At 40.0% G+C, this 27,700-nt stretch overlaps 2 protein-coding genes and 1 long non-coding RNA gene across 8 annotated transcripts in view; 2 read left to right on the top strand and 1 right to left on the bottom strand.

Annotated features, from left to right (window-relative positions):
* Positions 1-4,232, top strand: part of ush2a (Usher syndrome 2A (autosomal recessive, mild)) — a 395,330-nt gene extending 391,098 nt beyond the window's left edge. For 4 of the 6 annotated variants that reach the window (XM_062025687.1, XM_062025681.1, XM_062025643.1 and 1 more), the window contains 2 exons: positions 25-210; positions 1,655-2,722. In XM_062025687.1, the coding sequence (XP_061881671.1) occupies positions 25-210; positions 1,655-1,741 (273 nt within the window). In that variant the 3' untranslated portion in view covers positions 1,742-2,722. Of the gene's footprint in view, positions 1-24; positions 211-1,654; positions 2,723-3,412 lie in introns of those variants that run through there. The other 2 variants (XM_062025662.1, XM_062025652.1) reach the window with 2 other exon arrangements.
* kctd3 (potassium channel tetramerization domain containing 3) lies at positions 3,826-26,373 on the bottom strand. The gene is made up of 19 exons (XM_062025698.1): positions 25,968-26,373; positions 25,752-25,805; positions 21,024-21,069; positions 20,726-20,799; positions 20,583-20,641; positions 16,653-16,733; positions 16,446-16,589; positions 16,289-16,373; positions 16,024-16,214; positions 15,837-15,952; positions 13,388-13,475; positions 13,201-13,317; positions 10,683-10,853; positions 10,437-10,592; positions 10,268-10,364; positions 10,004-10,197; positions 8,236-8,374; positions 8,058-8,180; positions 3,826-6,512 (listed from the first exon to the last, which is right to left on the bottom strand). Exons 1-19 carry the CDS (start codon positions 26,036-26,038, stop codon positions 5,975-5,977), a joined length of 2,544 nt encoding a protein of 847 aa, XP_061881682.1. The 5' UTR covers positions 26,039-26,373; the 3' UTR covers positions 3,826-5,974.
* LOC133632914 (uncharacterized) lies at positions 7,398-11,321 on the top strand. The gene is made up of 3 exons (XR_009821731.1): positions 7,398-7,495; positions 10,037-10,613; positions 10,725-11,321. It is a non-coding gene; the product is annotated as an uncharacterized LOC133632914 (long non-coding RNA).
* Positions 26,374-27,700: the final 1,327 nt, after the last annotated feature.

The following is a 27,700-nucleotide window of genomic DNA, read 5'->3' as shown; positions in this document are numbered from 1 at the left end:
TCTAAAGTCAAATGTGCATTTTAGGGCCTTTCCGACACCAAGATTGTGGGCAGCGGCTCTGCATTTAGCCCCATGTCTGTCCTGAGGGTGCCCAGCCAAAGTGACCTGACGCAGGCCTATTCCCATCATCCCTTGCAGCACAGCCTCAGTCAGCTCATTGACAGGAAGGCTCTGATGGTGGACGAAGGCTGCTGGGACAACCCCGGACTGGTAAGACGTACTGTAGATAGACAGCTAGCAGGGTTGTACGGTATACCGGTACTAACAAAGTATCGCGGTACTAATCAGTTGAAAACGGTACTATACCACCTTTGAAAAATACCGGTACCGTTTATGCTGCTGTGTGGCGGTGACTACACAGAGGCGCATGATGTTGTGTGTCAAAACGCACACACAAAGTGCACACAAGTAATAACATCTTGGAGAGGAAGAAATGCAAAAAAAAACGAAATTTCTACTGATTAAAAAAGAGTGCGTGAAGCGCAATATGGAGTTATTTGGGCTTCAAAACTAACATTAAAGGTTACACTTTAAATAGGGAAGCGCCGTGCTGCTTTAAAACACGCTTCGCCAAACATGGCAGTTAGTATTACCACCTTTGCTTCAAACTTAGGTAAACATTTAAATAAGCATTCAGATCTGCATAAGGAGTTTAAATAGTGACAGGTAATAATGTAATTGTTACACCTTTCCAGCTGTTCAGGTCCGGTGCAGACCTTAGTCGAGGAGCACAGGGCAGACGTTCCCTCCAGGGCCCATGTTTTTGTCGGGGGTAACACCCTTCACTTTTGGGTCAGACTGACGAGACCAACCATTCGTGACAATCAGGTTGCTTTATTATTAGTTTTGCAGGACACAACCAGACCTGTCATCCCTCTACTGCGCAGTGCACACGCTACCTCTCTCTCTCTTTACTCGCCCACTCACTCACTGACGTCACTCAGCCAACACGATGTCATTCTCGCAAACGCACTTACGCTACTCTCATAAGTTAACCAGCTCCCCTGCTGTGCACATGTAGATACATAACATGTAGATATGTAGACGAGCACACAGCTGCTTGGCTTGATGCCAAATATTAACGGAGTTATGATCGCCCAACTAGCAACAACTAATGCAAGTGAAATGACTGAATTTTGTAACTACAATTTGTGTTTTATCTTTAACAATTGGTTTTATTTGCTACAGGGCTTATCTGTCTACATTTATCCATAGTTTTGTTTTTAGTATCTACTAATAATTGTATTTTTCTTAAAGCACAGGCCAGGAGGGGCAACCATACATTGTGACGCATTTAATATAATGTCAATAAAGCGTTTTCTTCTATTCTAAACTAATCCTTGATTATGGCAGACTATATGTAATATGGAAAATTGTAAATTGTTCTTTGAGTGCAATAAGCAAAGCCCAATGTGTTTAATGCCTTTTAATTTCTATGTTCACCTTCTAAAATGATTCTTTGAGTGCAATAGGAAACATATGTTTAATGTATTGTAAGATCTTCTATTAAAATAAAGCCAATATTGACATTTTTTTTGTAGTTCCCTTTATTTTGAAAAGTATTAAAGTGTCGATATACATTTTGGTACCGGTACCAAAGTATTGGTATCGGGACAACCCTACCAGCTAGATAGTAATGTTGTTGTTCTTTCAGTACGTGGAGGAAGACTTTGCGGATGCCATCAAGGCACTGAGCTGTGTTAAGAAGGAGCACGCCACCTTCACAGACACACAACTTTAAGAATGCTGCGGGCAAACAGGTATCACACAGTTACAACGCACATCGTGTACAATTACCACTTTTGACATCGTTATGTTTCATTCAGTTCAGTCCAACGCAAGGCTGGGTGATATTGTGCACACAGTTCACACATGGACTATTATCATGGAAGAAAATAATAATACAGTGAACATGTGTGTAGCTTCAATTGAACACTATTTATTCATGGCATGTGATATTTAAATTCATAACTCTTGTTTGCACAAGTCACTGTTCCTCGTTTAAACACATGTCGTCTCAGCTGCAACACAACTTCCTGTACAGCTTTTCTCTTTGTTAGCGTGATATAAAAAAATATGCCAACGTCTTTTATGAATGTTTTAAATGTGGCTGGGAATCACTGATGTGCCGTTTTCACTGACTTGATGTGACGTAACCTTTGTTGCGCTTGTAGAAAGGAAACGACTGTAGCTGTTAAATGTTATAAATACTGTGTGTTCAATAATGAACTCTTTGAGATGAACAGGTTACATCAGGGGTGTCCTAACCTTTTCTAGCAAGAGCCACATCATGAGAAAAATTGAATTGGTGTTTTTAATGTTTTAAACAGGTTAGGACTAACCCACGTACATACTGTATGCTAAGAAGTTGTGTACATTTCAAGAAAAACAGCCCACATGTCAGCTTTGTATTACAGGAGACAACACGTATTATAATTAGTGTTTGGAGTTTTAACATTTGTTCGCCTGATTATTCTTTTTTCAGCTGTTGGTGTTTTTAAAGTATGACTCTTTGGACACACTAGATAGCTACATTATTTTATTTCAGTTTTTTGTTTTTACTGTACACAAATGTATTATTGTGACTTTTTTATGCTGGAAGTATTATTTATTTTTGCTGTAAAATAATATTTATAGATGATGCCACTGTATGTGTAATGTAAGTCAAATATAAGTGATGGCCAACACGTTGTCTACAGTGTTGTTTTTTCTAACGTTCTAACCATGCCTAATTACTGCGTTATTTTAAATAAAAATGTCTTAAATGATTTATATATAGTTTTATATAAGTATTTGTTTATATATTATTACAAGTATTTACATTGCATTTTAATAATTTGTTCTATCATGTTTATTAAATGTAATTTGCATTATTTTAAAGTCAATTAGTACTGAAAATATTTTATTTTAATTTGTTTCTATTTATTTTCTATCTAATTTTACATTTTAAATGACAATATACAATTTCAAAATAACTTGTATCATGCATTATAATGTTAAGTATATTATTTATTGATCAAATTAAATACATGGTTTTAAATAAAGTAAAGTTGAAAAAGTCAATTAACTTAACAACTCAATTATAACACTGTTGAATTTTTCATACAGTAATATCCATTTGCATTCCCTCCATTCCAACAGAGAAAACTGGTTAAATGTTTAACTTCTTGGGTTTTGTTTTAATTTTGATTTAATACACTTTAATATTTAACCAAAATGCACATCCTCTACCTTACAAACTTGGGACTTTTTGGCAATTTGAAGTTTTTTTCTGCCGAGTTAGCCCAACGCTGGCTTAGGTCACACGTGCACACACGCGTACGTGTACCGCACATGCACACAGAGGGGGCCAGAGTCTCACCATACAATAAGACATAGCGCTAATTTATTTTTTGTGCCCGTGTCCCTTCAGGGAGCATCAAGACAAGTTAAAGATGAAAAAAAGTGGCAGAGAGAATGATGGCGGCCTCGCTCAAGGTCACACGCGCACGCACGCCGAGAGAGAGAAACATTCAGTGGCATGTTCACAGCTAGTGTCAGCCATCGAGGGAGGAAGGAGAGGTGGTGAAATGAGAGTGTGCAGAGTGATTGTAAAGGACAGTGTGGCCCTGAGATACACACACACACTTTTATTAAAGTCATAAATCATAGTGACGACACGCGCCGTCTCAAAGAGGAGACTGTCTGAATGAGGAGGTTAGTGAAATGAAGGTGCGCACACACAACACAATGAATATGTTCACTCTGGCGAGTCTGCAGCCACACACAATTTCATGTGAACACTGACCTTTTATTTTTTTATTTTTAACAAACATTTATTTGCCTAATTTCCAATTGCACTCCAAAGTGTAGAACCTTCGATCCCAACTACTTTAAGCATCGCCCATCAGAAGTCATTTACAATCACTTTTGATTCATACACACAGCTGAAGATTTGTTGATCGTCTTGTTTTCATAAGTGTTGACAAACAACTCCATCAAATTTACCTTTGATTTCTGAAATGTTTCAGGCAGCCTTTAAAGCAATCAACAAAGTTCCTACTAAAAAATGTGTGCGGAGAACACTAACAAAGCAAAATAGTATTAAAATCACATAGCTTTTTCAGATAGCTTTTGAAATCGATTACTGTAGGTTCTTGCTTGTTATTATAAATAACTGGTTACAAGTTGCCTATAAAAGGCATTTAAAAAATTGTTTATGGTGTTAAAGTATTTTAACCCATAGGTCTATTGCTTGGAATTATACTTTTTAGTTTACTATATTTTCTATTTTTCATATTTTGTTATTTTATTAGAATTATTTAATATTTATCTATATATTAAAATCAGTAAGGTTCCTGTTTTTTATAGCTTAGAAAACTTTTTTTCTAAAAAAATACATTTAGAAATACAATTGATTCAATATTATGTTTTTAAATATCATTTATTTTACACTGTATAAGATAAATATAGTTGTGTGCAATATGTCCACTGAAAAGAAGTTAATTTGACCTTTCACCTAAGCAGTGCTGTTGAGTCAAGAATGATTTCATACATTTATAAAAAGTTCTTCCTCACATATAGAAAATTTGGCAAACAATCCCAATTACTTTGAACACATCTTTAAACAAAATGACCAAACTACTTGTTTTACTTAATTACTGTAGTGTTTATTGGAGTGTTCAGTTTGAACAAGTTTTAGGTAACGCTGCTATCAATCTTATCCTAATAAAACATTTCAAGCATAAAACAAAAAAAATAATATAGGTAGACATGCTCACTAGCATGTAAACACAACATAATACATTGATATATTTGTATATTCTATATAAAATAAAATGAGTCTTATATAGTGCAAATGAAGTCAGGTCCAATAGTATATATAATACAGTATATGTATGATTAGCAACAATACACAAATGACAACAAAACATCATAGATATGAATCCATCATTGGAATATTTTCATTTCTATCCAGTTAGTGTGTGAACATCTTTTTCAGACACAAAAAAACTACTAAATGCACGACAAGAAAGTTGCACAAGACGTCTTCATGTAGTTTTATTTCTTGTCATGGTCTGTTTTGTTGTTTTTTAGCAATTTATGTAAAGTACCGTGTGCGGCTAAAGAAGAATATTCTCTTTGAACACTTGCACAAACTACACGTTCCAGTTATAATCTACTATTTACAACATCCAATTGATCACTTAGCCTGGTGTCAGTTTGTCATGTAATGCCTTCATTTCTTTTTAAAGCACACCAATAGTGTGATAAACACATTGAATAAGGCACACACACACACCAAAAAGATAAAGTGATAAGAGTGTAGGATCATTGAGAAACTGTACAAAAATAAATAATAATTTGCGTAGTAATCTTGCACAGGCAGAGGCACCACTGTGAACAAATAAGTGCTAATAACATTTTATAAAACAAAGTGGAAAATAATGGATGTATACTAGATTAGTATATTAAAGAAACATTTTCACTCATGCTAAAAGGAGTTTAACTTGTTCCCAAAGTGTTCCATCAACTTGTTTGTCATATTTTCTCCTGTTTTAATATTTTAAAAACATTTTCAGAATAATTTTCATCCGGTTGCATTTTTTCATAATGCATGCTTTGGACTGAAATTCAGTGCTTCTCATGGCAATAAAGCAAGAGAGTGAAACGTTATCAACAAGCTTACTTTCGTATCTTGCTGCAATGTGACCATCTTGTCTTCTTTGTGTATGCATTGTTGATGTGCATCTTGCATAACCGACACACTCGTGAGACTGTCATGTGTTATAAAGAAGAAAAAAAAGCTATGCGTCTATTACGCATACGTTTAGTTCACTTTAACGGGAATGTTTTTGTACCATTTGAGCCAGCACAACAAGCTTTAGCTTCTGTGATGTAAGTGTTGCTTGTAACATAGGAACAGATGAGTTTCAGGACGGGACAGACACAGAGACGGACTCACATTCAGTCTTTGGAATGTTGGTGGACTCGATCAGAGGCTGCTGTCCTGACTGGATGACTCTATGTCCAACTTCCTGTGTCGTGGCGAGGTGGAGGACGCCAGTTTGGTTGGTGATGGAGAAGCGTTAGTCGAGGAGTCGCTGCCTCCACCTTCAGAGCCAGAGGACAGAAGGGGCACCGGTGGCGCCCTCTTCCTCCCTAGAAAGCCAACATCGAGCACTCCCCTCTTTTTTGCACTTCCCTCCGCCTTGATCCCATCTCCCACGTCACCCTCCTCAGACTGCAGTTGCACCTTACGCCTGGCATCACCTGCTCCTGAAATGGGGCTATCAGGGGGTTGCCGTGGAGATTCCTGACTCCCGCCATCTCCCTTGGTCCTGACGGAAGTGGTCGAAGCTCCGATGTTGGCATTGGCACTGCGGCAGCTCCAGAACTCCATGGCCGACAGCCGCCTCTCGCTCTCCTCTGGCCCAAAGTCACAGAGGGAGCGGCGGGTGTCAGTGGGCTGACTGGTGGTCTGATCGGTGCTGTCTTGGACACCTCGACTGAAGCTGAAGTTCTGGAAGTCTCTGTGGAGAAACAAGGAGGTAACTTCTGAGTGCATTCAATCGATCGCAAATGGACTGTTCAGGTTGATTTAGAAGACGATTCGCCTCTAATCCCAGCAGGCTTAATCAGTTTGTGCTCGCAGATTTAAGGCTGAAATATGCTCTAACGGCATCTAATTCGTTAAGAGCTCTTCCTGAATGAGCACCAACAACTATTGTTGACTTGCTATTAGCTTTCTGTGTGAAGTAGTTGAAGTAAACAACGGCAACTGAAGCGACATCCACAAGGTTGAGCTGGAACTAATCATTTTGAAACAAGGGTCACTTTTATTGTACATTTTGCTCTAAAACCGGAGGAGACATTGGCGAAGGTGGGCTGTGCGAGCCCCTAACGAGTCGAGGTGAAACGATGGACGAACAAGAAGGAAAACCCGTAAATGATGTGATAAAAAAGCCGACCAATCACATTTCTGCGGTTCGCTGACATGAAGCAAGATTTTTTTGGCTTGCTGGATGGGGAGGAGTCAATCACAAAAGCTGTGATGCGAGAGCATATTTAAGCCTTTAGAAAGGACAGCTTTAGTCTGAGAGGATGGTGCAAGATGAGATGTTAATATAACTGTCATTTTGAACCACAATAGAACAAAAACATCCTTTAGATCCTGCACTATCCTCTCAGTCTAGACCGGTCCTATCTAAGTCTGTGAGCATGAAGTGGTGAACCCTACTCAGATGAGAGGCAAACGTCTTCAAAGACAGTCCAGTTGCAAGAATATTCAGAGTAAGATGTTAAGATAACTTAACAACTGTCGTTTTGAACCACAATAGAGCGGAACCATTCGTGTCTGGGCACCACTACTTTGAATCCTGCACCATCCTCTCAGGCTAGAGCTGCCCTATCCATGTCTGTGAGCATGAACTAATGAACCCTACTTGGATGAAAGGCAAACATCTTTAAAGACAATACAAACAGTCTAGTTGCAGAATTATTCACAGGGAAGGAGGTAATTATATTTTATTTTATGTGTACTGGTAAAAAAAAGTAGGGTAGTTTTGCAAATGTTGCAGTCAATTAGTCACAATTTTTAAATTGTAGAGTAGACTTTCATTCATCCCACTATGGGGAATTTCCACAGTTCAGTTGCAGTGCAGATTTTACACACAGCAAAGTGTAAAACGTAATAAAAACAATGACAAAATGTTATAAATAAATGAAAATGATCAGATAATGCATAACACTGTTGTAATATCCATATAATCTATTCAAATTGATTGTGTTACTTAAATAGTTTTTGTCATCAAGTTTATGCTCTTAAAATGCATTTTACTACATGGGAGTTAAATCAATTCAAGTATTTCCTCCCCTTTAATGAATGTCCCACCCATATTTATCACGGACTACGTCATTCGTTTGAATCAAACGCCACACCTCAAATAAACCTATTTTTCTCTGGAAAAGAGGCTCCAGCCACCCCTGCTACCAAGAGAGGAACAAACAGTAGAAAATAGATGGATGTATATATTGATGAAACAAAACTTTTAAATAAGAAGACAAAAGTTTCTCACCGGTTGCTGTGGAAGGACTCTGTTCGTCTAGCGCGGGCCAGCAGGGGGCTCTCTCTGTAGGGCCGCACAGCTCCGTAGGTGGCCTGGTTCTCTGTGACGACTTCCTGGGTCTGCAACTGCAGACTGGAGGACACACAAGATGGTGAATCTACAACGGAGGTTATTTGTGCTCTCCTACCTTGAGCAAGATTCTCTGAGGCGTGGGTGGTGCAGCACAGAAGGGGCGGGGCTAATATTAGGTGTAGCACAGCGGGAGGTGCTTAGATCACACTGGTCCAACAGCTGCAACAGTTCTTCTTCTGTGGGTCCACCAACATCTAAACAACACGGGCAGCTTGAGAACGTGCAGAGTGTATGAACTATTACAAACCCGTTTCCATATGAGTTGGGAAATTGTGTTAGATGTAAATATAAACGGAATACAATGATTTGCAAATCATTTTCAACCCATATTCAGTTGAATATGCTACAAAGACAACATATTTGATGTTCAAACTGATAAACATTTTTTTTTTTTTGCAAATAATCATTAACTTTAGAATTTGATGCCAGCAACACGTGACAAAGAAGTTGGGAAAGGTGGCAATAAATACTGATAAAGTTGAGGAGTGCTCATCAAACACTTATTTGGAACATCCCACAGGTGAACAGGCAAATTGGGAACAGGTGGGTGCCATGATTGGGTATAAAAGTAGATTCCATGAAATGCTCAGTCATTCACAAACAAGGATGGGGCGAGGGTCACCACTTTGTCAACAAATGCGTGAGCAAATTGTTGAACAGTTTAAGAAAAATCTTTCTCAACCAGCTATTGCAAGGAATTTAGGGATTTCACCATCTACGCTCCGTAATATCATCAAAGGGTTCAGAGAATCTGGAGAAATCACTGCACGTAAGCAGCTAAGCCCGTGACCTTCGATCCCTCAAGCGTGTGTAAAGGATATCACCAAATGGGCTCAGGAACACTTCAGAAACCCACTGTCAGTAACTACAGTTGGTCGCTACATCTGTAAGTGCAAGTTAAAACTCTCCTATGCAAGGCGAAAACCGTTTATCAACAACACCCAAAAACGCCGTCGGCTTCGCTGGGCCTGAGCTCATCTAAGATGGACTGATACAAAGTGGAAAAGTGTTCTGTTGTCTGACGAGTCCAAATTTCAAATTGTTTTGGAAACTGTGGACGTCGTGTCCTCCGGACCAAAGAGGAAGAGAACCATCCGGATTGTTATAGGCGCAAAGTTGAAAAGCCAGCATCTGTGATGGTATGGGGGTGTATTAGTGCCCAAGACATGGGTAACTTACACATCTCTGAAGGCGCCATTAATGCTGAAAGGTACATACAGCTTTTGAAGCAACATATGTTGCCATCCAAGCAACGTTACCATGGACGCCCCTGCTTATTTCAGTAAGACAATGCCAAGCCACGTGCTACATCAACGTGGCTTCATAGTAAAAGAGTGCGGGTACTAGACTGGTCTTCCTGTACTCCAGACCTGTCTCCTATTGAAAATGTGTGGCGCATTATGAAGCCTAAAATACCACAACGGAGACCCCCGGACTGTTGAACAACTTAAGCTGTACATCAAGCAAGAATGGGAAAGAATTCCACCTGAGAAGCTTAAAAAATGTGTCTCCTCAGTTCCCAAACGTTTACTGAGTGTTGTTAAAAGGAAAGGCCATGTAACACAGTGGTGAACATGCCCTTTCCCAACTACTTTGGCATGTGTTGCAGCCATGAAATTCTAAGTTAATTATTATTTGCAAAAAAATAAATAAAGTTTATGAGTTTGAACATCAAATATCTTGTCTTTGTAGTGCATTCAATTGAATTTGGGTTGAAAAGGATTTGCAAATCATTGTATTCCGTTTATATTTACATCTAACACAATTTCCCAACTCATATGGAAACAGGGTTTGTATGTAATATTCACTTATCCATCCTTCACCTTCTTTCTTCTTCTCCTCTCCCTTATTGGCAGTGTCCATTGCGGTGGTCAGGTCCCACAGCTGGATGCTACCATTGCTGTGGCCAGTAAACAGATAGCGACGTGGTCTGGATCCCATCCGACTGGAACCTTCGCACTCCCGAACCATAAAGCAAGAGATGGTGGTCCCATCCACAGATTGGACTTCACAGATTCTACATTATAAAACAACAAAAGCTCATAGAGGGAAAACCTCCACTGAACATTTTTACTTGACTGATATACCTTCTCCCTGTGGATGAGAGCCTGACAAAGAGTTTGTTGGTAACCGGGATGACCTTCTGGATGAACACCTGTTGATCATCTCTCTCTCCAAATGGACCTGAGGGAACAATCATCAGAACTGAGAAAGACACCAGAGAAAAAATATTGATAATAATCAATAATCTCTCACCGATATCATTTCCTGAGCAATAGCTGCCATGGCTCTCGGTTTCCTCCAAGGAGAGTATTTTGAAGGAGGCCAAAGGTGTGGACCCCGGCTGGGTGGAGATCATCCCTCGGAAGCGTGTCACCGTCCAAGTCCTGACGTGGTTGTTATCAGCACACACTGACACCAGCACAGAATGAGGTTTGTAATTCCTTAAATGCCTGATCAGAAATTGTGTTCTAATCTAAAACTTCCATCACGGCCTCTCACCTGAGACCAAGTGTTTTTCAGACAGCATGATCTTGGTCACAGGGCTCCTGTGCACGGTGAACGTCTGGAAGAGCTGAGGACCCGAGCCAACGGTCTCTGGGTGCTGCACGATGACTCTCACTGCACCACTGCTTGTCCCGTAAGCAATCTCGATCCAGTTGCCACTCACACCTGACAGAACCAGGCGACATATTAATGTCTGCTTTCTTATTCTGTTACTTTTCTTCATTCAGCATTTATTATCTCACTGCAAAGGTCTTGTTTTTGCACATTTCTTCTCATTCTTACATTTTTGCACATGTCCTTGAATATTGTACACAGGTGCTGGACCATGTTGGTTACATTTGCAATGTCAGCGCACATTTTTATCTTTGGAAATTTACCCTAACATTCCTACATGTTGCTGTTTTTGCATGTTTCCACATTTCTGCATATTTCTTCTGTTGTCGCACATTTGTTTACCATTGCACATGTCATGTCTTTGCACATTTCTCCTCATTCTTACATCTTTTGCACATTTTCTCAGAGTAAATGTGCATCTTTTACTACATGTTTGCCTTGTCATTGCACATTTTTAACCACATCTGAGCTTCCCTGTCATTGAATATTTCTTTAAACATTTCCCATGTAATCATACTTGCCAACCCTCCCGATTTTTCTGGGAAACTCCCGAATTTCAGTGCCCCTCCCGAAAATCTCTGGTGCAACCATTCTCCCGGACAACAATATTGAGGGCGTGCCATGATGGCACTGCCCTTAGCGTCCTCTACAACCTGTCGTCGTGTCCGCTTTTTCTCGATACAAACAGCGTGTCGGCCCAGTCACATGTTGTATGCGGCTTCTACAGACACACATAAGTGACTGTAAGACATACTTGATCAACAGCCATACAGGTCACACTGAGGGTGGCCGTATAAACAAATTTAACACTGTTACAAATATGCGCCACACTGTGAACCCACACCAAACAAGAATGACAAACACATTTCGGGAGAACATCCGCACCGTAACACAACAGAACAAATACCCAGAATCCTTTGCAGCCCTAACTCTTCCGGGCTACAATATACACCCCCCCAACGACCCCCCCATCTCCCGAATTCGGAGGTCTCGAGGTTGGCAAGTATGCATGTAATTGAACATTTAATCCGTTCTTGTGCCATCATCGTGTATTTCCTCTGGCAGCGGACAGTTACTCGGGCACCACTGTTTGCCTCACATTCAGGAGATTGAGGGTTTCAATCTCAATTTGGGCATCACAGTGTAGTTTGCGTATTCTCCCCATCAAGCTTAGGTTTTCTCGGAGTACTACGGCTTCCTCTTACATTCCAAAAACATGTCCAGTATGTTAGGCTAATGGACTCTAAATTGTTAATAGATAGCTCTGCAACAATTAGTCGACATAATAGACAAAGCCGATTATAAAAATTAATCGATCATGGATTTGTTACTTTCAACCAGGTGCTCAATAGAATTTTCAATTATAGACCGCCAAGAATGTTAATGTTTACACTGTTATTATTTTAGGTACACAATTGCAACTATATAAAGTTAAAAAGTTAAAGTACCAATGATTGTCAGACACAGACTAGATGTGGTGAAATGATCCTCTGCATTTGACCCATCATACAACCTCAACAGTACTGGATAAAAATATGTTTTGCACTGAATGTCATGTTTACAGGACATTTAAATCCCTTTAAGTCTGATGACTTATTTTTCACTGTGGTTATATACTTTGTGTAATAAAGTATAACAATGTGTTTCTCAGTAATGTATGTGTATTTTGTTAAATTTCTTAATTAACTGTAATATATATATATTTTTTAAACGGGAGTTAAAATCATGCTGCGGACTCAACCTCAACACGTCTACAGAAGATCATGGACAAAAATCGTTTGACTAGTCCACTAATCAAAAAGATTAATCGTTAATTGGGGGACGGCGTGTCGCGGTTGGGAGAGTGGCCGTGCCAGCAACCTGAGGGTTCCTGGTTCAATCCCCACCTTCTACCAACCTTGTCATGTCTGTTGTGCCCTTGAGCAAGACACTTCACCCTTGCTCCTGATGGGTCGTGGTTAGGGCCTTGGATGGCAGCTCCCGCCATCAGTGTGTGAATGGGTGAATGTGGAATTAGTGTCAAAGCGCTTTGAGTACCTTTAAGGTAGAAAAGCGTTATACAAGTATAACCCATTTTAATTGTAGCCCTATTCATAGATGTCAATGATTGTTTGGGTAAAAATGTTTTTACACGTCTCCTGTTATTGCACTTCCATCTTTTTTCTGCTATGGAACATTTTAAATTCCATTGTACATGTATCCTATTAATGTACATTGCTGTGACTATGCTGCATTAGCTCTTATCACCCTCATGCACTTTTTTTTTTTTAACTTTGCACATAAAGTGTTTATTCAGGTAATTGCATTTTTAGGTACACTGTTTACTTTTTCAACAGCCACACTCTTATTCTGAATTGCTTATTATTGATTCTTCATCAGAATCATATTTATTACTGACTGGTTTTGGGTGTGAGGTAGACAGACAGCGCGGTGATGGCGTCGTTGGAGGGGTCATGATATAACTCCGTCACCAGAAGGTCGTTATCTTTCATCCTCAGTGGAAACTTCTGCATGTCTGACAAGAAGAAGAAACAAAAGAGGGTGTAGTACAGTGCATTGTGTAAGACAGTAAGTAGTGTGAGTACCTATGTAGTAGATGGAGCCATTGTTGCAGCCCAGTAAGAGGAAGGATCCTGCTGTGTCGCAGCTGGTGATGGGAACAACATCTTGAACCTGAACAAAAACATACCATGTGAACCCATACAATCATTAAAAGTGCACACAAAAATGCAGGGCCCAATTGGACAGAATTAAATAAATACACACATCTTTAAATAATTACTTACATGTGTCATTATTAAGAATTAAATACATACAGTACATGGGTTATTAAATGTGTCATTAATTTAATGTAACATTTCATTTAATGTATTTAATCATTTAATTAACTGACACTTTTAAGTATATATTTATTTAATTTTGACCTATATGGTCAAAAATTATTAAGTTTGACAGATAAACTACATTAATGAAGCGCTAACAAGGTCCAGATGGGAAAAATTAAATACAATAGGGCTGTCAAAATTAACATGTTAACTGATGTAATTAATTACAAAAAAATATTGCATCAATCATGTGCACACTTAGATTAATCAGACAATTTATTTTGACCCTACAAGCTCTTATACCTTAACCGCTATATGGTCAGTGATTATGTCAATGAATTCGTCAGTACAAGAATGAGTGAAGAGACTGACTGGTGTGCTGACTGGCAAATTTCACTCCAAAATACAGCCTGAAAGAACTTTAGATAAAACTGTTACCAGGTTTTGTGCAAATAAATGCCATGCATTCAAATAAAACATTTAAAAACGTTCCTGGATGACATTCTGACAAATGAATTGCATTTGTATACAAATATTGGGGTCTTTTTTTAAGATAATTTCAATTATGCAAGCGAGTAATAACCTGTGATTTATCATGATTAATCAGATTTAAAAAAATAATAATTTGACAACCCTTAAATAAATACATCTTGCCAGTGATTAAAGAAGCCATATGTAATAATTTTATGTCAAGTCATTAAATGGCCCTTATATGTAAAAAAGGCATAAATAAATCATGTTATTTTCGAATACCTCTATAACTGATACCAGTAGTTCAGCCGGGATATGCTCATTTCAAAATTAGATTTACAGCCCCGAAATCTTGTAATTGTTTTCATTTCGATGTCCCGCCCTTTACCGTTTGACCAATTAGAAAGTCCGTGAGTGTGTTAAATCCAGGTTGCCAGTTACGCACCGCCATCTTTGTCTAGCTACTGCCACTGGTAAAGTTACTAAACATGTCAGACCTTGGTAAATCTAAAAGGCGTCGTTACGATTCTCAGCTTATTCATGACAAAGCCAGCCAACAAAAGAAGTATCGGGGATGCCTTTGACAGATGGAGATGATTGAAGGCGGAGAAGATTTTTTCATCTGACGCCAAACTTGCTAATTTGCTCCTTGATAGGTAAGTCAGGCCCTTATGTTTTCTTATTACTTGTAATAAATGGAAATGGACATTTCGTATGTAAACAATATTTTCCAATACAGTCTATGATCTTGTCTAACAAAGCTAGTATGTTCATGCAACGAATGCTTAGTGTGACGGTGCATAGCATGTAGCCCGGTCAATGACATGTCGACATATAGGCTAACGGGGGAAATATATGCCTGTTAGCCTGTATGTCGATGTGTATTCGAACTGACTGGGCAAAATATATTTTCGACAAATAAAACCTATGCGAATATGGGTAGTGTCAGTGCCTATTTCGTTCTTAATATGCTGATACGCTGAAGAAATGGGTTCCAACATTAGCACGGCTGTCATCATGGCAATGTGAAACGTATGGAGATAGCCAAATCACATGATAAAATAATTCCTCATTCGTGTAACCTATAGGCATACCTTGGTAAAATGTCTTCCCTTTAGTTTTGGGCGTACATTAGGTTGCTAAGCATGTTCTACTTATTTTCACCAGTATAACCATCGCTAGCGTTGGTTGTAGTTTGTTTAAGTCTTTGTTTTGTGATAGTACTGACAATAACCATATAATTGCCATTTGTTGTGATATTGTACGCACGTACTTCTTCCTGAAAAAAGCCCAATTTCTGTGTAAAATGTGTTGTTTAGAGATTTCTTATTGCCAAAACGCTTGTCTATTCAGCTATTATGGTCCCAACACCTCAACTCCTAGTAAGAGGCAGTGGAAGTTTGAAGTTCCTTGGAGTAACCCAGTCGATCAGTCAGGGAGAGGGGTCAGGGGTCAGGGGGCTACACAATTTTGACCGTGATTACAGTACCATTTCTGGCCACATTATTACAAATGGCTCCTTTAAATAAATCATGGAATAATGAAATCAGTAATATATTAAATTGTGAAATTATTAAATCATGAAATAATTAAATAAATCATGAAATAATTAAATTTAATTAAGTCAATTGACACAATTAAATATTGAATTCCAATTATAATTGATGAATGACACAATTATTCAAAGATGTATTAGTTTAATGAATTTTGTCCCAATTGGACCCCCCATACACAATACCTGCCAGTGCTGCGTGACAGCGTTCCACACTCCAACCTTCCCCGTGTGACTGGTAGCCACCAGCTGGTTTCCAATGAAGAAGAGATCATCCACAGGCACACCGAGGCTAAACACACCTGGTGAGAAAAATAAGTGATCCACAATATGTCTATTTTCATTGCAGCTTTTACTGTAGACCATCATCTACCTATCTCATTGCCGCTGCCTCCATCGTGGATGCTCCACAGGATGATGCTGCTTTCTGAGGCAGCTGCCACCATCTTGTCCTTGTCTCCGTGCGGCCCACCTACCACCTTGGCGTTGAGCGCTATGCGTTCAATGGTCCGGTCAAGGTAAGGAGAGGAGAACACTTGCTGCCATCCAGTAGATTCCTTTATCCTGTCGTAAACGTTTCATCAGCGTTTGACATCTTTAATTGTGTCTTTTTTTTTGTGTTGTCACGTCACAAGCACCTGTAGCAGATGACAAAGTGTGCGTACGCCGCTACAATCCAGTTGTGGTGTCCTGCTACAATGAGCACCTTGCGAGGGTCAGGTCCTTAAGAGGAAGGCGCCAACGTGAAAGCTCACATCACCATTGCACTACTTCCCCCCTTTTCAGGTCACCTACCGAGTTTGTGTGTGTCATCTAATCCAGGTGAGCCAGGGATTGGAGGGGTTGAAGAGGGACCACCGTGGGGTAACCCTTCCGCTCCACTGGGGCCTGAGCGCTCGTCACAGGACTGGGCGGAGCTTGACTTACGACCAGGGATGACTGATGGAGTAATACAGAGAAGTTACGCTGTTGCTCATATTCTCACAAAGCCTGTTTCCTTACCTGGCGGTGGAAGGTAACCATGGAAGAGAACGCTACCACATGACGAGCGGTCCAGTTCTTCGCACAGCAGAAGGCGCCGCACTACACACAAACATTTAATATACAATATAATAACATTAGGCATTCATTTGAGAATGATGTCAATTGCGTGGATTTGAATGCACTACTTGGCCCCCACCAGCAGAGGCCAATGTGGTGATATCCTTTACTGATGTTGTTTCTTGATGCAGTACCGCCTGAGGGATCGAAGGTCACGGGAATTCAATGTTGGTTTTCGGCCTTGCCACTTACGTGCAGTGATTTTTCCAGATTCTCTGAACCCTTTGATCATATTACAGACCGTAGATGATGAAATCCCTAAATTCCTTGCAATAGCTCGTTGGGAAATGTTGTTCTTGAACTGTTCGACAGTTTGCTGACGCATTTGTTCACAAAGTGGTGACCCTCGCCCCATCCTTGTTTGTGAATGACTCAGCATTTCATGGAAGCTGCTTTTATACCCAATCATGGCACCCACCTGTTCCCAATTAGCCTGCTCACCTGTGGGATGTTCCAAATAAGTGTTTGATGAGCATTTCTCAACTTTCTCAGTCTTTTTTGCCACTTGTGCCAGCTTTTTTGAAACATGTTGCAGCCATCAAATTCCAAATTAGCTAATATTTGCAAATAATACCAAAGTTTACCAGTTTGAACGTTAAGTGTCTTGTCTTTGCAGTGTATTTAATTGAATATAGGTTGAAAAGAATTTGCAAATCATTGAGTTCTGTTTTTATTTACGATTTACACAACGTGGCAACTTCACTGATTTTGGGTTGTGTAAAATAACACTCTGTTGCGTGGGAGCAGGCCCGGCCCTAACCAATCTGGCGCCCTAGGCAAGATTTTAGGTGGCGCCCTCCCACATCGGCAGTGAAGTGTATATACTCACAAGAAACCGAATAGCTTTGTCTTTTACCTTTTTTTTACTTAAAGAAAGCAAATTAACAATCAGAATTGTTAACAAGATTAAAAAAAACTATGGATAAATAAATGAATACAAAAAATAAAAAATGAATATATGAAATACAGTATTTTTTACATACATAAACACAAAATAAAACGTGTCAACAAGTTGCATAAAATAAATTAAAAATACAATATAAATAAGGCACTGCACAAAACAAGATATCAAACCAGTATGACTTTAACAACTATATTACAAAAAAAGGGGATCCAACAGAGTTCTCTATTTGTGCTTTTTAATATTGCATTAACTAGAATGACTTACAAATTACTGTACACCAGGGAGTACTGTAATTACCTAATGTTACATTATTATTTTCCATAACAATTTAGCCCCCTCCACAATATTAACCCGACGTTAAAATAGAACTAGCTATTTATTGATTAGGAATTGCCGAATCATGTAACATTAGCTTAATGCTAAAGGTTACAATCACATTCTGTAACAGACAAATAATTTCATGTAGGCTAACGTTACCTACCTGCTACCTCTGTCTTTTTCTCGTTTCTCCTCCTCTTCTTTTCTATTTTTTCTTCCCTGGGCACCTGACAGTTTTGGCCGTTTTGACATCTTGTGTTGATTTTTTTATGTGGTGACATCCAAAAAGAGTCATGATACAGGAAGGGAGGGGGCGCACCGTGCGGGGGGTGGGGGGGGGGGGGTAATGTTGTAACAAATAATATTTCTATTAAATAGGCTTTACTTTGCATTTTAATTAACGTGGGATTATTTTATGTATTTAGAAATAATAGTACCAACTTTTTTATTTTTTTCCTCCAACATTTGTGGCACTGGCGTGGCGCCCCCTGATGGACGGCGCCCTTAGCATTCGCCTATACGGCCTATGCCACGGGCCGGCCCTGCGTGGGAGGAAGGAAAACTGACAAAATAACACCTTGACACTTGTTTCACCCAATGTGGTAGACTTGAGTGCATTGTGCTGTAGATTACAGTATTCACCAATCGCCCGGGGTATCCTCCAAATGCCATTGCGATGGCCGTTACCCGGCCACTAAAACACTTTGTTGCATCCTGGGTAATTTAAAGTTGGTGAACTTGACAGTCGTAGCTACGCCCATTAGCCAGCATATGTTATGTATGTTGTTAGCATTGCATTTCCTGTGTTGTCATTCCACATTGCTCAAGCCAAAGCTGTTATTGATTGACAAAAAAAACTAAACAACTGCAATGTATTGAAACCGCAATATTTGAAGCGCAATGTAGCGAGGGACGACTGTATACAGAGAGATTTTAACCATGAGGAAACTTCAGTTTCCATGGCAATGGAGCCATTGTTTATGTGCCTGTTTTTATGTGAAGTGGATTGATTGATTGAAACTTTTATTAGTAGATTGCACAGCACAGTACATATTCCGTACAATTGACCACTAAATGGTAACACCCAAATAAGTTTTTCAACTTGTTTAAGTCGGGATCCACGTTAATCAATTCATAGTACAAATATATACCATCAGCATAATACAGTCATCATACAAGTTAATCATCAGAGTATATACATTGAATTATTTACAATCAGGGGGGTGGGATGTGGGGGGGCGTAGGTTAGGTTGCTATCAGCATATTGCAGTCATCTGAGAAATGGACATTGTAACAGTGTAGGTCTCACTTCGTAGGATATGTACAGCGAGCAGTGAACATGGTGAGCTCAGAAAGCATAAGAACAAGTATATACATTTGATTATTTACAATCCGGGGAGGTGGGATGTGGTGGGGGGAGGGGGTTAGTCTAGGGTTGTAGCTGCCTGGAGGTGTTCTTTTAGTGCGGTTTTGAAGGAGGATGCACTCTCTTTTACACCTGTTGGGAGTGCATTCCATATTGATGTGGCATAGAAGGAGAATGAGTTAAGACCTTTGTTAGATCGGAATCTGGGTTTGACGTGGTTTGTGGCGCTCCCCCTGGTGTTGTGGTTATGGCGGTCATTTATGTTCTGGAAGTAGTTTGACATGTACTTCGGTATCAGGGAGGTGTAGCGAATTTTATAGACTAGGCTCATTGCAAGTTGTTTTACTCTGTTCTCCACCCTGAGCCAGCCCACTTTGGAGAAGTGGGTAGGAGTGAGATGTCTATCTGGGGTGGAGGTCTAGAAGTAACCTGACTAGCTTGTTCTGGGATGTTTGGAGTCTTGATTTGAGGGTTTTAGAGGTGCTGAAGTACCAGGAGGAGAGTAAAACTGTTGATGCACATATATTGGCCTCCTATCTCTTCAATAACAACACATCTCCACATTTGTGTGCCTTTGATGTGAGCAATATCCAGCAGTAACATGGCAGGACTTGTACCATTCAACACGGCTAATTCCGGCGCTATCTTTACCGTGAAGATCAAGTTGACCAACTTTTGGCAGAACAACCTACAGTTGTGGTTACAGCACATTGACACCCAGTTTCAATTGGGAAAATTACACAGGAAGTGACAAAATATTTCTACGTAGAGGCTGTGCTTGAAGCTTCCTTGACGGCCATAGCCATGATGCTTGGAAGATCCTCTCGCGATTGGCAAGTAGAAAGCACCCAAGGCTACTATATTGGGTAACAAGTGTGAATATATTTTATGTCCAAATGGCTCTAATAGTATTCAGAATGTTCAAACTGGGAAAATACTTTATTTATGAATAAGAATCCTACTTTGTGTAAATTAATTTACAGCGGTCAAGTTCAGAACCAATTAGTTGAGACAAGAAAATGGATGGAACTGCATATATGTTCTTTTTAGTTTGCATTTTGTAAACACTCCTTAATCCGTCATCACAAAGATAACCTCTCCTTTTCAAGTTCAATGACAATGAAGGGAAGTTCCAACCATGAAATAGGAAGTAAAACAATATAACAGTTCCTTAGGGAGTGATGACTTCACTTATTAAAAATTGAATTACACGGCAGATGTTGTGCACCTGTATAAGACGTACCTATGGGAGTTATGCCGTAGAACTCTGCTTCATGTCGCAGAACGCTGATGTTGACGCCACTGTGGAGACACATAATAAAAAATAATAGATTCATTCTGCGAGACATGACAACATGGAAGCATAATGCCTGAAGGATTTCTTACCGCAGGTCCAGTTCTTTGGTTCGGAGGAAATTTAGAATTGGTGCAAAAGCTGTAGGATCTCTGTCAATAAATATCTAGATAGATGACGAGAGAGTGATGGATATCATGGTTAATGGAATACATGGACTAAAAATGATACGCAATGCAGCATGTGGCGAACACAGAAACTTAACATTTTTTGTATATATGAATGATCTAAATTTTAACAATTTTATGGTTATTTTTAAATTTTAAATGATAAAGCACTATTAAAAAAATGTGTTCTTATTTTGGATGAGTAAATACGGAATGTACTTACAGCTCCAGTTTCATCCCGAAGAGTGGATATTCTTCCACTCAGCAGACTGGAACACACACACAACCATTTAATACAAGATTGGTACAGTATCTATTGCTACATAGCAATAGATACCAATCTTACCCTACACCTCCTCCCCATCCTTGCACGAAGAACACTTAACTTGAACACGTGTCCCAACAGTGCAGAGCTTTTATTTGGTTTAGTTTGCCGTCATTGTTTTTACATTTGCAATTTTGCACTGCAGCATCAAAATGTATTGTATTTTCCATTCATTTAATTCTACATATTATTAACCAATGCTATTTATTAACCACTCTATTTGTATCCCATTCTGTTTAAATTATTGTCTACACACTATTGTTCTTGTATTACTCATTGGTCTAAATCTGGGTACTTTCGTGGCATCTGCTGGTTTGACAATAAAGTTAATTGAATTATTGAAGCATGTATCTAGTAGTACATCTGCCACCTTTGCATTATAAAAGGTTCCACAGTGTACTTGACAGTGAATATGGATATAAGTATAGAGACACACCTCCTGCGTCAACTATACTGTATTAAAGGGGCCTACTATGCAAAACCAACATTGTTTACCTATTGGTACCGTATTTTTCGGACTATAAGTCGCAGTTTTTTTTTCATAGTTTGGCCGGGGGTGCGACTTATACTCAGGAGTGACTTATGTGTGAAATTATTAACACATTACCGTAAAATATCAAATAATATTATTTAGCTCATTCACATAAGAGACTAGACGTATAGGATTTCATCGGATTTAGCGATTAGGAGTGACAGATTGTTGGTAAACGTATAGCATGTTCTATATGTTATAGTTATTTGAATGACTCTTACCATAATATGTTACAATAACATACCAGGCACGTTCTCAGTTGGTTATTTATGCGTCATATAACGTACACTTATTCAGCCTGTTGTTCACTATTCTTCATTTATTTTAAATTGCCTTTCAAATGTCTATTCTTAGTGTTGGGTTTTATCAAATAAATTTCCCCAAAAAATGTGACTTATACGCCAGTGCGACTTATATATGTTTTTTTCCTTCTTTATTATGCATTTTCGGCCGGTGCGATTTATACTCCGGAGCGACTTATACTCCGAAAAATACGGTACCTGTTTTTGTGTTTTTGGGATATGCATTTATCCTGAAACCTTGAAATCAAACCATGAAGTCATGGCAGATAAATTTATAAAACAATCTTGTCTTCCTCATACTTCCTCCAAACGAGTCGAAAAATTTGCACAACCTGTGGCCTTTTTCCCAGTGGTGATGTCAGCGGGTATCGCCATATATGGTAAAGTTTCACCCCAAGAGCTTTGCGCGAGTTTGTTGTTGTAGTCTGACATTTTAGTCAATACCGTAAGTTCCCTTTTTTTCCCTCTATCCTCTTGTTGTGGGGCAGACTAGTTCGTACATGCACATGCATCCTCAGCTGTAGCCATATTTTAATACAAAGTAGCGTGTAGTCCTAACATATCTGTCAGGAGACTTGAAGTGGAAGCGCTAAAAACTACAGCATGGCTGACGGTACGAAGAAGCAGTCGAAGTCAGCGGTCACGTAAATAAGACCCCCCACAAAAGGGTACATCCTGAAGAGACGGGCAGAAAGCGGCTTGAAGGATAATATATGCAAAAGTTTGACTAAAGAACCATCATTGTGTTATGTAAACCAGTGTTTTTCAACCACTGTGCCGCGGGACACTAGTGTACCGTGAAATACAGTCTGGTGTGCTGTGGGAGATTATGAAATTGCACCTTTTTGGGTTAAAAATATTTTTTGCAAACCGTGTAATACTCTTCCATATCAGTAGGTGGCAGCCGGTAGCTAATTACTTTGTAGATGTTGGAAACAGCAGGAGGCAGTGTGCAGGTAAAAAGGTGTCTAATGCTTAAACCAAAAATAACAAAAGGCATTGAAGCTTAGGGAAGGCTATGCAGAATGAAACTAAAACTGAACTAGCTACAAAGTAAACAAAAACAGAATGCTGGACAACAGCAAAGACTTACTGTGGAGCAAAGACGGCATCCACAATGTACATCCGAACATGACATGACAATCAACAATGTACACACAAAAAGATAGCAACAACTTAGATAGTCTTGATTGCTAATACAAAGCAGGTGCGGGGAATAGCGCTCAAAGGAAGACATGAAACTGCAACAGGAAAATACCAACAAAACAGGAAAAGCCACCAAAATAGGAGCGCAAGACAAGAACTAAAACTATACACACGGGAAAAACACCAAAAAAACTCAAAAAGAGTCACGGCGTGATGTGACAGATTGTGACAGTAAGCCTACTTAGAGACACGAGCTATAGTGATGCATGCTTGGTTATGGTTTAAATTGTGACGACTTTTTATTTCCTACTGAATTCCTTTTTTTTTTTTAAATGATTTCTGCTGGTGGTGTGCCTCCGGATTTTTTCAATGAAAAAAATGCGCCTTGGCTCAAAAAAGGTTGAAAAACACTGATGTAGACCACATGGAAGTGTTTTAAATGTATGGACAAAATCACAATAGGACCCCTCTAACTGTTTGCACTGCATGTATGAATATAAAAAAGATTTTGCATCATCCCAACTAGAGATGTCCGATAATATCGGCCTGCCAATATTATCGGCCGATAAATGCTTTAAAATGTAATATCGGAAATTATCGGTATCTTTTTTTTATTATCGCTATCGTTTTGTTTTTTTGTTGTTGTTGCTTTTTATTAAATCAACATAAAAAGCACAAGATACACTTACAATTAGTGCACCAACCCAAAAAACCTACCTCCCCCATTCACACAAAATGGTTGTTTCTTTCTGTTATTAAAGGCCTACTGAAATGAGATCCATTCTATGTGTCATACTTGATAATTTCGCGATATTGCCATATTTTTTCTGAAAGGATTTAGTAGAGAACATCGACGATAAAGTTCGCAACTTTTGGTCGCTGATAAAAAAGCCTTGCCTGTACCGGAAGTAGCGTGACGTCACAGGTTGTGGAGCGCCTCACATCTGCACATTGTTTACAATCATGGCCACAAGCAGCGAGAGCGATTCGGACCGAGAAAGCAACGATTTCCCCATTAATTTGAGCGAGGATGAAAGATTTGTGGATGAGGAAAGTGAGAGTGAAGGACTAGAGGGCAATGGAAGCGATTCAGATAGGGAAGATGCTGTGAGAGGCGGGTGGGACCTGATATTCAGCTGGGAATGACTAAAACAGTAAATAAACACAAGACATATATATACTCTATTAGCCACAACACAACCAGGCTTATATTTAATATGCCACAAATTAATCCCACATAACAAACACCTCCCCCCTCCCGTCCATATAACCCGCCAATACACATCAAACACCCGCACAACACACCCAATCCCACAGCCCAAAGTACCGTTCACCTCCCCAAAGTTCATACAGCACATATATTTCCCCAAAGTTACGTACGTGACATGCACATAGCGGCACGCACGTACGGGTAAGCGATCAAATGTTTGGAAGCCGCAGCTGCGTACTCACGGTAGCGCGTATCCAACTCAAAGTCCTCCTGGTAAGAGTCTCTGTTGTCCCATCTCCACAAGCATGCGTATCCAACTCAAAGTCCTCCTGGTAAGAGTCTCTGTTGTCCCAGCTCCACAAGCATGCGTATCCAACTCAAAGTCCTCCTGTTAAGAGTCTATGTTGTCCCAGCTCTCCACAGGCCAATGGTAAAGCTTGACCGTCATTGTTCGGGAATGTAAACAATGAAACACTGGCTACGACGTAGCCGCTACGTGTTTGTGTTGCTGCAGCCGGCCGCTAATACTTCACTTCCCACCTACAGCTTTCTTCTTTGCTATCTCCATTGTTCATTAAACAAATTGCAAAAGATTCACCAACACAGATGTCCAGAATACTGTGGAATTTTGCGATGAACACAGACGACTTAATAGCTGGCCACAATGGTGTCCCAAAATGTCCGCTACAATCCGTGACGTCACGCGCAAACGTCATCATACCGAGACGTTTTCAGCAGGATATTTCGCGGGAAATTTAAAATTGCACTTTACTAATCTAACCCGGCCGTATTGGCATGTGTTGCAATGTTAAGATTTCATCATTGATATATAAACTATCAGACTGCGTGGTCGGTAGTGGTGGGTTTCAGTAGGCCTTTAATATTCTGGTTCCTACATTATATATCAATACAGTCTGCAAGGGATACAGTCCGTAAGCACACATGATTGTGCGTGCTGCTGGTCCACTAATAATACTAACCTTTAACAGTTAATTTTACTCATTTTCATTAATTACTAGTTTTTACATTGTTTTACTTCCTTTTTTATTCAAGAACATTTTTTTAATTTATCTTATTTTTTTTATTTTTTATTTTTTAAAAATGACCTTATCTTCCCCATACCTGGTTGTCCATATTAGGCATAATAATGTGTCAATTCCACGACTGTATATATTGGTATCGGTTGATATCGGTAATTAAGAGTTGGGCAATATCGGAATATCGGCAAAAAAGCCATTATCGGACATCCCTAATCTCAACTCAAAACGTGAGTAAATGGAACATTTCTACACTTCATTTCAATGAATAATGCAGTCGCTGGACAAAGATGACAATTTTCTGTGTGTGTGGTGACGTCATCCGTGAGCTGTGCAGCTTGTCCTGAAATGACCACAATGTCCCATCTTATTTCCAAATTGTAATATACAAAATGTTACCTTGAGAAGAAGGAGTCAGGGATCCACATGAGGGTCTGCCTGGAGGTGCTGAACCTTCAACGTAGAATATGAAAACATAGCATTACAGTATTAGTAGTAATGAGAGTGACAGCTTTTCAAAGACTGTGTGAGCATCCACGCACATCTCCCATTACCGCTCCGTGCCTCAAATTACCCCCCACGGACGGTACCATAGCACCCGCTGTCCCGTCTTACCGTGTCCCTCCCACGTTCAGCTGGATGATTTCCCCCATTCCTGTCGTGAGGTCGCCCCCGTTCGTCGCCATGATGAGCGATCCGAGCAGGACAACAAGTGGATACAAGTCAGGGCTGCATGACCACAGCTAGCATGCTAACATCGCGCTCCTCTCCGGGGGCTCTGCCGCTGATGTCCAGAGCCAGACCCGCCAGCCTGACACCCTCAGCCGCGTCCCTCTCGCCATACAACAGCCCTAACGTGCGACCGATATGTGGACGTCCTTTCTTTTTATTCCCCCCACACACATACACACAAAGTGTTTGTTTTCCAAAAGCTAAATGGTGATAGTGTGCCCACCAGTGACGGGCATGTAGATCGTAAATAACATCTTACGCAGCAGCAACGTGAAGCAGCTGTGTGAAGAGTACAAGCACAGCGAGAGGGATACCTCCCCATCACTTCCGCTTTCGCCTCAAGTGACTTCCGCAAAGCGAGTTTGATTGATTGATAGATACTTTTATTAGTAGATTGCACAGTACAGTACATATTCCGTACAATTGACCACTACATGGTAACACCCGAATACGTTTTTCAACTTGTTTAATCAATCCATGGTAAAGTGCATGTTCCTTTATTTTTATCTTCACTAAAGACGTTTATGCGATGAATTTACACTTCCTTGTTGCGGCTACGTAATATAATGCGATATTATTTTCACATGATCGTTCCAACGACAACGGTGGGGCGGTATAGCTCGGTTGGTAAAATGGCCGTGCCAGCAACTTGAGGGTTCCAGGTCCAATCCCCACTTCCGCTGTCCTATTGATTGATTGAGATTGTTATTAGTAGATTGTACAGTACAGTACATATTCCGTACAATTGACCTCTAAATGGTAACACCCGAATAAGTTTTCCAACTTGATTAAGTCGGGGTCAATGTTAATCAATTAATGGTAGTGCTATGTTCCTTTGTTTTTATCTTCACTAAATACGTTTATGCAACGAATTTACATTCTTTTGTTGCGCCCATACTTGCCAACCCTCCCGATTTTTCCGGGAGATTCCCAAATTTCAGTGCCCCTCCCGAAAATCTCCTGGGGCAACCATTCTCCCGATTTTCACCCGGACAACAATTTTAAGGGCGTGCCGTGATGGCACTGCCTTCAGCGTCCTCTACAACCTGTCGACGCGTCCGCTTTTTCACCATACAAACAGCGTGCCATCCCTATCACATGTTGTATGCGGCTTCTGCATACACGCGAAAATGACTGCAAGGCATACTTGATCAACAGCCATACAGGTCACACTGAGGGTGGCCGTATATACAACTTTAAAACTGTTACAAATATGCACCACACTGTGAACCCACACCAAAAAAGAATGACAAACACATTTCGGGAGAACATCCGCACCGTAACATAAACACAACAGAACAAATACCCAGAATCCCTTGCATCCTTAACTCTTCCGGGCTACAATATACACCCCGCTACCACCAACCACCCACCCCACCCCCCACCCCCCAATCTCCAGAATTCGAAGGTCTCAAGGTTGGCAAGTATGGTTGCACCTATGTAATATAATGCAATATTATTTTCACGTGATCGTTCCAACGATAATGGTGGGGCGGTATAGCTCGGTTGGTAAAGTGGCCGTGCCGGCAACTTGAGGGTACCAGGTTCGAACCCCGCTGAAGTGCTGATATCAACCAAACCTAACCCCCCGCCCAACCCCCTCCACTTTCCACCCC

This window comes from Entelurus aequoreus, linkage group LG02 (assembly GCF_033978785.1).
Source record: "Entelurus aequoreus isolate RoL-2023_Sb linkage group LG02, RoL_Eaeq_v1.1, whole genome shotgun sequence".
Lineage (NCBI taxonomy): Eukaryota > Metazoa > Chordata > Actinopteri > Syngnathiformes > Syngnathidae > Entelurus > Entelurus aequoreus.
This window is presented reverse-complemented; position numbering and strand designations above follow the sequence as displayed.

Bases quoted from the DNA above. Each gene is read 5' to 3' on its own strand.
- kctd3 (XM_062025698.1), bottom strand. From the start codon at position 26,038: ATGGCGACGAACGGGGGCGACCTCACGACAGGAATGGGGGAAATCATC. The intron at 16,374-16,445 runs GTAGGTGACCTG...CTTCCTCTTAAG, and splicing joins AGATGACACACACAAACTCG to GACCTGACCCTCGCAAGGTG. The intron at 8,181-8,235 runs GTAGGAGAGCAC...TGTGTCCTCCAG, and splicing joins CTCAGAGAATCTTGCTCAAG to TCTGCAGTTGCAGACCCAGG.